This window comes from Nematolebias whitei, chromosome 16 (genome assembly GCF_014905685.2).
Source record: "Nematolebias whitei isolate Nwh7 chromosome 16, NemWhi1, whole genome shotgun sequence".
In the NCBI taxonomy this organism is placed as follows: domain Eukaryota; kingdom Metazoa; phylum Chordata; class Actinopteri; order Cyprinodontiformes; family Rivulidae; genus Nematolebias; species Nematolebias whitei.
Genome location: NC_056513.1, coordinates 9,317,642 through 9,329,076, shown reverse-complemented (window position 1 = coordinate 9,329,076; position 11,435 = coordinate 9,317,642). Strand labels below are relative to the sequence as shown.

The 11,435-nt window shown below is 41.8% G+C and overlaps 1 protein-coding gene across 1 annotated transcript in view; it reads left to right on the top strand.

Moving 5' to 3' along the window:
- Positions 1 to 6,141, top strand: part of rims1b (regulating synaptic membrane exocytosis 1b) — an 80,378-nt gene extending 74,237 nt beyond the window's left edge. The window contains exons 27-32 of the mRNA XM_037689625.1: positions 1,790 to 2,007; positions 3,098 to 3,242; positions 3,893 to 4,005; positions 4,113 to 4,214; positions 5,596 to 5,735; positions 5,810 to 6,141. Coding sequence (XP_037545553.1) covers positions 1,790 to 2,007; positions 3,098 to 3,242; positions 3,893 to 4,005; positions 4,113 to 4,214; positions 5,596 to 5,735; positions 5,810 to 6,028 — 937 coding nt within the window. The 3' untranslated portion in view covers positions 6,029 to 6,141. The remainder of the gene's footprint in view (positions 1 to 1,789; positions 2,008 to 3,097; positions 3,243 to 3,892; positions 4,006 to 4,112; positions 4,215 to 5,595; positions 5,736 to 5,809) is intronic.
- The last annotated feature ends 5,294 nt before the right edge of the window (positions 6,142 to 11,435 follow it).

The following is an 11,435-nucleotide window of genomic DNA, read 5'->3' as shown; positions in this document are numbered from 1 at the left end:
TCAGTCGAAGCAGGACGTCGTTAGCGGCTGACAGCCGTTAGCTTCAGCCGGAGCAGGACATGGTGTTGTGCTCATGTAGAGTTAAAATTGTTTATTCTTAAATGGTTTAAAAACGCTCCATGTTGAGCCACCGAGCGACAGGACGTTAAACTCATTCTGGACAACCGGATCTGAAGGGTCTGGTGGTCTGGGGGGTCCACAGACCTTCTCAGGTGTTCACCTTTTTTAAAAACTGTTTCCAGGTAATTCTGGGTCATTTTCTTTAATTCGGCTCCTTGAAGATTTTTCAAAGTATTTTTTGTGTATGTGTTTGTAATTTATTTTTATTTCTTCGTAAAGATGTGTTTATGTGATGTCCCCCCTCCCTGCATGTCTCAGATCCCTCCTTGCACGCCTCCTGTGTTGTGACTGCCCGGACCCCACTCATACTTCAGACCTGGATCCTCCATCGTTTCCCCGACGTTCCCTAACCCCCCCACAGGGGGCAGTGGAGCGGCCACAGACCCACCTCCCGCTCTCCACCAACTCCATGGTTCCTCCTCCAGTTCTCTGGACCGTAGCTGTGGGGGACCCACAGGAAGCTGGATCCGTGGGTTTCGGGGGCAGCGTAGCCGGACTGTCCTGCAGCACGGCGCCCTCCTTTGCGGGGGCGGACACGCGGCGCCTCCTCCGAAACACGAGGGCGCAGTATCAGTTTCTGGGGGGCTTCTACGCTCGTGTGGGGGCTCGTTTGAGGCGATTTAATCTTAATTTGTGATAAAAATATTCCAGTGATATTGAATTTAATCACTTCAGCTTCTTGTTTACAAATAAATTCTCTAAATTCAACACAAAAAGTTAATTTTTCTGTTTTTTACACTTTTTTCCCGCTGAGAAACAGAACAGGAAACGGTTCAGGACATGGCAGATTTTTAATTCCAGCTTTGTGCAACGAGATCAGAACCGAAAAGGTCAAAGGTCAATCAGAGATCCATTCAGCCCAGATATTCTGCACAGGAGAATTTCTATAACTGTTCCACAAATTTAGCAGAAAGGACGAGAAATATTTTCAATTTTTTTTTTAAATGACGCTTCCTCCGAACAATCACTTAATGATGCCAAAATTATATTAAAGAAGCTGAAATTCAGGAAGAATTAAAACTTTAAACTCATTTTTACAAAAAAGCTGAAATGAAACTGATTTAATTCGAGGGGTGACCTTGAGCTTTCAGTGTCAGTTTGTTTATGGAGCATGGAGAAACGAGGTTCGATCAGTTGGACGTGTTTTTGATGAGCTCTGGTCCTGGAACTCTTCAAGGGTAGAAAAACACCGGTAGTTTGTTGATGATCGGGCACCCTGAAACCGTTTGTTAACGGTAAAATGTGTGTGTGTTTGTGTGTGTTGGAGACTAAAACTGGTGAGTTAGGCTGGAGAAGAATGTTCCGTGCACATGTTGACTTTCAGTGTTTTACAAAATGTACAAAATTATATAAACCAGCCTGTGAATAAGAGCAGATAGGGGGTCGCTGCAAGATGTTTTTCTTGGCATGGGACCAAAAAAAATCCCCTTTGTCTGTCTGTCAAAAATTCAGATCAGAGTCCAAGATGGCTTTATTTTAGCCTTTTTATTTTGAATTTGGGTCATTTTCTGTGAAACTGCAGATTTGTTATTTCATTCACTCATTATTTAAAAATACATATTTTTCACTCAGACGTTTGAGCTTGAAGCTTCTTCTTCCTTCTTTCTGTCGTGTCGTTGGTTTATTGACCCCGACCTTAACGAGACCCCCTCTCGTCCTCTCCCTCCAGCCGGCACATGAGGTCCTCGATGGGCCGCAACATGATGAAGAGCTCCAGCGTGAGCGGCGAGATCTACGGGCAGGAGCACACGGACGGCAGCCAATCGGACACGGCGCTGGGCACGGTGGGCGGGGGCAGCAAGAAGAGGCGCTCCAGCCTCAGCGCACGCGTCGTCGCCATCGTCGGCAACCGGCGCAGCCGCAGCACGTCACAGATCAGCGGCCCCGGTGAGTCAGCGCCACCCTCCTGCTGCCCTTGGGTCAGAATGAAGCAAAACCAACAGCATGAACGTTTGATGAGGATGATGATGATGATGATGAAGGCCGACAGACGAGGCATTTTCTCACGGGTGATTTTGACCCAAGGGCAGCTGGAGGATCTTCTTGTGACCATAAGTTGGATTACAGTTCAGTTTTTAAAATCCAGACCCGGCTCTGGTTCACTCGCTGCAGATCCTCAGTTTTATCTTCTGACGTTCGACTCGTAATAAAAACTCTGAAGTTCATTTTAAAGGAAAACTTATTTTTGTTTCGGGTGTGATTTTTCTCCCTCTTCGTAGTTCGAAGACGTAATTTGGAAACGTCGTCTGTGAGCTGGATAACGTAAAAGTATGTGACTTCCATTTTGGTGTGCGGCAGCATCTAGACGTAAGAAAAGTTCCTTTCGAAAATTGGGTTGACACGCAAAATCCAAGATGGCTGCCACCATCGATAGAAGTCAACTAGTTATGTCGGATCATTTGTGAAAACTGTTTTTTAGCTTTCATATTGCTTAAAACTAGTTTCCTCAAATGACTGAGGTGGCCCGTAGGGTGGTCGAAGATTAATCTATGGGAGCCAAGGCCACCACTGTCCACCCCGTGGCTCCACCCCTGGTGGTGGATAAAATGTCTCTCTGTGACTCTGCAGTAAACAGGATTTTAATGAGCGAGTGACAAACGGGTTTGGAGCTCTTCAGCTCAGACTTCAGAGCAGAACCATCGTTTAAAGTTGAAATGAGTCACAGAAGATTTCCATAATTTTATTATTTATAATAATAGTAATATTCTTTCCCTGTCACACTTTATTCTTCTACAATTTATACATGCAAACATATTTATTGTACACCAAAACAACCCAGATCTCCATCTTCAACCCAGTTCTGAAGGTTAAATGTGCCGGATGAGTCCATCAGAACTGTGAGAGAAATGTTCTTCAGCTGGAGGTCCGGTTTGTTTTGTGTCTCTGCCGGACCTCGTGTTTCCCTCGAACTTCAGTCATGATGTCCGTAAACGTTTGTTTTGATCCGTTGACTGAAGTCCTGCTCTCTTCTGTCCAGAGGGGAAGAGTAAGAAGGAGAAGGGCGCCCCGATCCAGAGGAGCACGGAGACCGGCATGGCCGTGGAGCTGCCCAGGAACATGAGCCGGCAGCCCAGCAGAGAGTCCACCAACGGCAGCATGAACAGCTGCAACTCTGAGGGGAAGTCAGTAAAACACCTTCTCTCTTTGTGACAGGCTTTTGTTTTGGTCCGTTCCCACCACCACGAGATGCGATGTTTGTAAACGATCCGCATCTTTTGAACGGCTCTTTACGACGAACCAGAGGAACCGAGTCGCACACGGCTCACAGCCGTTCCTTTAGCGTTTGTCCCGGCGCGGAGTGAAAACGGGGAGTTTGTCCGTGCGTGTTGTGACTGAAAGATGAAGCTCCTTTAAGATCCGGTTCCCTTCAAAGAGCCGTACGTCCCATGTCTGTTCTCGGGTCTGCACAGGGGTTTACCGAAACCGAGTTGAGCCGAATCGAGTGAATCGAGTGATTCGAGTGAATCGAGCTGAGTCAATTCGAAGAGTCAAGTTGAGTTGAGTCCGACAAAAAGTCCATTTGTGTTGCTCCGACCTCACAGTTCTGGTCTTTATCTTCTTTATTCGATTGTTCCCTCTTCAGCCGTCTCTACAGCAAGTCGTCGTCCTTCGTCTCACTCTGTCCTCTGCGTCTTCTGTCCTCACTCCAACTCCCTCCGTGTCCTCTCTAAATGCAGCCATACATCTCCTCTTGTTCTGGTCTTTATGAGTGACAGAAAACTCGTCAGCAGAACGGGAACTGATTCTTCTGTTTCTGTGTTGTCTCTGGTAGTTTGATCTTCTCTGGAGTGAATCTGGGAGCCAGTAGCCAGTTCAGTGACTTCCTGGACGGACTGGGACCAGCTCAGTTAGTGGGCCGACAGACTCTGGCCACTCCTGCCATCGGTATGAAACTGGTCCTTCTGGACTCTTCTTTTTTTCCATTTCGTCTCCACCTGTATATGTCTTCCTCACGTTTTCTTGTTTGGTGTTTATCCGACCTTTCCTCTCAGGTGACATCCAGATCGGAATGATGGAGAAAAAGGGTCAGCTGGAGGTGGAGGTCATCAGAGCTCGAGGACTTGTACAAAAACCAGGATCCAAATCGCTCCCTGGTAAGAACCAGATCCAAAACGAGATAAAACAGGGCTAACGAGACAAGCTAACAGCTAACTGGATCAACCCCTGAAGGGTCTCATGGAAAAAAAAAATCAACCACTCATTTATTTTTTGTTTGTTTTTATGTTTTTACCTTTTTTTTTTTGTTTTGGTATTGTCAATAAATAAATTAATAAAAAACAATTTTTACCTCTATCTCTATACTTTCTATTTTTACATCAGCCCACTGGGTGGTGCTCTGCTTTTACATTTCAGAGACTCCCGTTTAAAAAAAATGCCACCAAGATGCAGAACGTCTTCTCGTTTAGACGTCGCTGCAGAGTCCTGCCTCTCATCTCTTCCCACAAATTATTTTAGCCTGGGTGTAGGGTACAAAACCTCGCTTGCGTTGTGCACGAAATTGTTTAGTAGAAAACATAGATCAATAAAAAGCTGGCTGGAGATCATCCACGCCAGCTGTAGTCAGCGGTCTCCTGTTGGCTTGACCGAAAACATGGCGTCAGTGACGGACTGGCTGGAGGGTCTTCCCAAAACTCCGGACTGGAATTTTCTTTAAGTTGTCCAAAAATCCTTTTCGGTGCACTAATAAATTCAAAATTTTGTTCATTTAAAAAAATAAATAAATAAAATGTGGAGTTTTTATTTTGTTGTATCAAAGACCCTTAAAGTAAAAGTAATTTAAATTTGATATTTTGTATTTTAAGTTGAGATAACAAATAAACTACTTTGTTGTAGACCAAAATATTAGAAAATAATTCTTCAAGCAGTTATGTAAGGTGGTATTTTCAAGAAGTTAAAGGACCTTTCAGGGATTTAAAAAGCCCCAATCTAAAGAAATTCACCGCTGTTCAAGTGAGGACATTTACAAGTCTTTGCATCACCGCAAATTACACAGTAAATTCTTTAATTAGTAAAAATTGTATGGTTATTTGTCAGCACAAGCAGCAGCAGCTAGCTGTAGCCCTTCCAGTGCAGCCTGAGGCGCCTACTGCAGGAGCGTCATACTGTTCCTGCAGCAGGTATCTGTGATCTCAATGGGATTTGCCTGGTTTAATAAATAAATGCTATTTCTGCTGTAATTAACCTTCTGATATGAAGCGTATGACAAATAAGTCTTAAATAATATTGTTCACCTGCATGGCTTTGAGATTGATTTTAGACTGGAGTTAGATCTGTTTTAAGTTTAGTTCCTCCTAAACACCACTCACAAACTTACCGCAATATTTCTATACGTACTTTATCCACTGTAAAACGGTGGAAAAGCTCTGACGCTCCCCCCTGCTCCCGGTTTTACCCCCAAAGGGGATGAAGCCAGCTGTGACAGCTGTATTGTGTTTCCACTAAAGGCTTTTTTAATTGCTTTGCCTCTGCCTTCAGCTCCGTACGTCAAAGTCTACCTGCTGAACAATGGAGCCTACGTAGCCAAAAAGAAAACCAAGATTGCACGGAAAACGCTCGACCCGCTGTACCAGCAAGCTCTGGTGTTTGAGGAGAGCCCGCAGGGTAAAGTCTTACAGGTGAGCATCAGGTTTGTTCTTCCTGACAAAGAATCACAACAGAGTTGCTTGACAGGTAAATTCTTGTCCTTCAGGTGATCGTCTGGGGAGACTATGGCCGCATGGACCATAAAAGCTTCATGGGAGTAGCACAAATCCTGTTGGACGAGTTGGAATTATCCAGCACGGTCATCGGCTGGTACAAGTTGTTCCCACCATCCTCCTTGGTGGACCCGACTCTCGCCTCCCTAACGCGAAGAGCCTCCCAGTCATCTCTTGACAGCTCGCCCGGACCACCTGGAATCCGATCCTAGTGGACCAAAAGTTCTACGTAGTACGTTGAGGGGGAATCAAAACAACAAAAAGGACTCTTGAAACGAGAAGCAAAAAAAGTGAAAGTGTAGAACAACAATCAGAAACAGACACGAGGAGGAGAAAGCTTTGTTGAAATCTGACAATCACTCCTACCACAGTTCTTTTGGCCTGTTGTAGGGAGCGTCACACTTCAGTGTTTCATTCCCATTCAAAGAAAAACCTCGTGGTTCTTCTTTTTCTTGCTCTCTGATTGGAAAACGATAACTACGAGTGTCGGCACATCAAAATGAAACAGGGTTGTTTTTAAGTGAATCAACATGGCAAAGAAATGTACGTAAGCACGGGAATGTACGTCTTAGAGACCGAGGTAATTCCCCCTTCCTGCCTGTTGGGGGCACAGTGTTTTCTGCAGCAGCCTCCTGCAGACACCCAACAGACTACCGGCACCACTGTCCCCATGCAGGGTGCCCCCCCACCCCTTGCTGTGGGTACTCAGTCCGGAAGCACAGGGCCTTCTTCTGGTGCCTAGATCTCTGGTCCCTCTGCGTCTCAACATGTTTACCGTGGCTGCTTCCAGGCCAGTCTTTTAGGAGTGAACCCTTTGTTGTGCATTTCTTTTCCCTTTGTTACTACAGGCACAAAATGTTTTTTACAGTGCATAAAATGCTCATGATGATGTTGTCAGTTTGTTGTGTGCATGGAGGGGAAAAAAAAAACAAACATCTTAAAAAAAAAGATATAAAATTTAGTAAACGTCTGCAAGCTGTCTGTGAAGGGAACAGGTGATGATTGTAATGGCACGTTGTTTCAGCTTCGTTCTAGCTCTGTTTTTTCTTAACAAAAGTATAAATGGGTTAATACAGTACAAGAATGGTTAAAGATGCTAAATGTAGTCTTTCAGGCCTAACAGATAAGTATTTTCTAACAGTATACATCATTATGTGCTAATGTGTTGTCATCGTTGTATGTTCCCATACAATGACGAAATTAGTTCTCTGCATTTAACACATCACATGTGGGATACACCCAGGTGGAGCAGTGGGCAGATATTTAAGCACCCAGGGAGTAATTAGGGATTAGGTGTCTTGCTCAAGGACTACTCGAGATGTGGGCATGGTGGGGAGTCAAACTGCAACATTCTGGTCCCAAGTTGGCTGCCGTACCTCTACACCGTCTCGGTCCCAACCTTATTTATAACCAATAGGTCTACAACCATTCACTCATGGCATTCCAGTGCTTGTTATTTATAACTTTAGACCCCTCTGTAGTTTAATTCATACATATTAAATTGAGCAAATTGAATGTATTTATGAGCTGCTTTCTTCTTGATTATTAATTTTAGTGCTATTGTTGTTGAACAACACACCCTGACCAAAAATGACATCAAGGTTCTTAACAAAAACCAAAGCCTCTGTCTTTTTTTTTTATTTTAAATGCAGAAAATTACAAGTAATCCCAAGTTTTTATGTCTTTAAAACAAGCTTGAAACTAAGTAAATGATTGGATTAATCAGATTTCATAGATAACTATAACTGAGTGTCATCGGCATAACGTTTAATTTTATCCCATGCTGTCTAAATTTACGAGAATTTATCCCTGAGTTTCCAAACTGAAACTGCTTTGACTGCTGTCTACAGCAAGAATGATGCGATTTACCTTAAATTAAATGTTCCTTGAACATAAAAACATTCCTAAAGCCCAGACAAAGACACTTAGACATTTAAATTAGACAATTTGCCTCGGAGAAAAAACTAAAGTGGCATCTGGAAATGTAACACCTTGAGTGGATGGTTGTAAATGTTTAAGTATGTAAAACGATAATTTATTTGATGAATATTTAAAAGCAAATGCTGCCTATAAAAAGGAGAAGCCTGTAAAAGTCAGATTTTAACACTTTTATCCCTCTTAGCTTTCAGGTGTAACAAAATCAGGGAAAAACAGAGCTGCAACGAAGCCAAGATGGTGAATCATCACAAAGATCTTAAATTTTACACAAGAAACTGAGGTCAGTGTTGTTTTCTTCATTTAATTCTTGGTCAACAAACTGGCCAGTTGTCTTTGTATAGATGTATATTAGGCATCCTGGGAATTGGACCAAAAAAATCAAGTTTGCAGTATGTCACTTTGAAATGCAACAAGGGTAGTGTTACTGTAAAAAATATACATATATAAAAAATAAAAATAGATGTTCACATACGCCAGAGCCGATAAGACAGTATAATTTTTCACGTTTCTGAGGGAGTGCCTTCCCTCACCCCAGCACGTTTAAAGTTTTTATCCAAACATTAGTTTAACCTTTTTTTAATAAAAGCACAAAAGCTTGATTTTTTTACTACTAAAAAAATTTAACTTTTTGAAAAAAATAGATAAATAAACATGTAGTTATTTTTATTAAAAGTTAAAAAAAAAATCCTGTCAGTTCAGTTCATCTTTTGTCTTGATGATAAAGGAAAAGTTTGGCCGAATTGAAGCAGAGTTCTGTGCAAAAAAAAACAACTTTTATTTTACATGTTTTGATAATTTCTTGACCCACCTCAATTTGGAAAAATAAAATTTAACATCCAAACACAGCAAAGACAAAATTTTAAATCGAACCTAATAAACAGAATTTCAGTTTGATTTGTGCAAACACCACTTTATAAACCTTCACACTGCTATCAACATTTGTCTATTTCATGAATCTTTATTTAACCAGACGAGTTTTATTTGTGTGAGTTCAGGCTGCTCTGGGAGAAAATCTAACTGGAGAAAACCAGAAAAAACGGAGTATCCATAGAAAACCGGAGTTAGCGGAGTATCCGGAGAAAACCGGAGTAACCGGAGAAAACCAGAGTAACCGGAGAAAATAATAATAGTAATACTTTATTTATAAAGCCCTTTAAACAACCACAGTTGCAACAAAGTGCTGTACACATAAATTCAAGAACATTTAAACACATAATAGAATAAAACAGGTAAATCATTAAGATCAATAAAAACAGTAGTGCATAACAAAAAAAAAAATGGGAGTAACCAGAGAAAACCAGAATAACCAGAATATCTGGAGAAACCTAGAGTACTTATTGAAAATCGGAGTAACCGGAGAAAACCAGAGTTACGGGTGAAAACTGGAGTTTCTGGAATATCCAGAGAAAACCAGAGTAATCTGAGAAAATGAGAGTAACCGGAGAAACTAATAATAATAATACTTTATTTATAAAGCTCTCTAAAACAACCACAGCTGCAACAAAGTGTTGTACACATAAATTCAAGAACATTTAAACACATAAAACAGGTAAAACATTAAGATCAATAAAACAGTAGTGCAGAGCAAAAAAAAAAAAAAAAAAAAAATGGGAGTAATCAGAGAAAACCAGAATAATCAGAGTATTTGGAGAAACCCGGAGTATTTGTAGCAAAACGTAGTAACCGGAGAAGACCAGAGTTCCCAGAGAAAACCGGAATTTCTGGAGTATCCGGAGAAAATGAGAATAACCAGAGTAACCGGTGACTGAAGGAAATCACTCACAAACGGAGAATATGAAAACTCCACACAGAACGCCCCCAGACCAATCATGTGACTTGAACCCAAGACCTTCTTTCTGTGTGGCCACAGGGCTAACCGCTAATCCACCCAGTTACCGTACATTCATACATAATTCTATGGTCATTTACGAGAGTATGAAGCATCCAAGAGGAGTCACATCTGTCTGGACGTTCTTCATATTTACAACAAATGAACTGCGTAACACAAAACCAACCTCAACGTAAAAGTAAAAAAAAAAATAAAATCAGCATTCGCATTAACAATTTAAAGAATGGAATTACTTTGGGACAGCAGGAATCCACTGGGTCCAATGGAACTGGTCACTGGTTTTTATATCATCAGTACAATCTAAACAGACCCAAATCTAATGTGAATTTTCCCGTCCTAAAACAACTACAATTTTCTAAATTTCACAGCAATTCAAGCAACTGCTAACATTTGAACCTTTACACTGACGAGCTTGTGTTACGTGGTGAATTTATAAGAAGTATTTAAAAATGGATGCAACCTCTAGTTGCCCTGGAAAACCTACGTACAACTAGTCTTACTGGTTTTAAGCTTGTAAAAATTTAGAATTTGATGTAAATAATAGAGTGATTAAAACTGACTGCAGTTATAAATTTAATGAACATTAAATATCGCCTGCCCCTTTTTTATGTCATGAAACAAAGACCTTCCACAATTTGTTAACACTCAGAAAACATATTGAGAATGACTCTAAAGTACTACCACACCAAATTTCAGTTCAAACTGTAAAATTCACTGAGCGAGCGGCGTTTGTGTGTTTGATAAGTTGATTAGCTCTAGTCAAGAAGCTACAACAGAACCTCACTTCAATATGGCTGAACTTCTCCTTCACATGCAAGCAGAAAAGAATCGGTCACGGTTTTCTCGTCCATCTTTGTGAACGTGAAAGTCAGGGCGCCAACGCTCATCCTCTCGGTCTGCAGACTCCTTCCACCGCCACCTGAGGCGGAGGGGCCAGCTTGACTTTTGCACCAAGCTGCATGCACATTTTTGTAAAACCGTTACAGAAAATTGAAGAAAGAAAAAAAACCCGAGAAAACACTGAACTAGATGCGTGTTAGTTCTGCGTACCGTAGGGCCGCTTGTTCGTTGCATGCAGTTGTACAGTTTGCTCGTACTTGAATATTAAAGAGTAGACAACCAAGAAGCCATTCCCATGAAGCTGAGACGTTCGACGTCAGCTGCCGTCTGTTCTACGTTCTTCCCCCGGGTGCTGAACGTCTCTCGAACTAAACCCTGAGATCATGCTGATGTTCCTTCATCCTCCCGAAGATGTACTGGACTGAACAGGCCTGAATATTGTTCCACAACGTAGCAAACCTCAGAGAAGCTGAGTTTACGATGAAAAAAACACAACCCCAATTCTAAGAAAGTTGAACAATTGTGTAAAACATAACAGAATTAATTGTTTTTTTCTTCAAAGCTTATTAACCTGTATTTAATTCACATACCACGTGTTGAAACCAAGAAATTGTATCGTTTCAGGAATAAATTCATTGATTTTGAATTTAATGGCAGCCACATGTCTCTGAAATTGTTCCAGGTCCATGTTTCCTCTGAAGCATCTTGTAACAGATGTCCGTAAACACTGGGACCTGAAGAGACCATGTTGATGGAGGTTTTGGGGGACCTGAAGAGACCATGTTGATGGAGGTTTGGAGAACCTGAGGAGACCAGTTTTTGGTGAATTTGGAGGACTTCAGGAGACCAGTAGTTGGAGGTTTTGGAGGACCTCAGGAAACCAGCAGTTGGAGGTTTTGGAGGACCTGAGTAGACCAGTAGTTGGAGGCTTTGGAGGACCTGAGTAGACCAGTAGTTGGAGGTTTTGGGGGACCTGAGTAGACCAGTAGTTG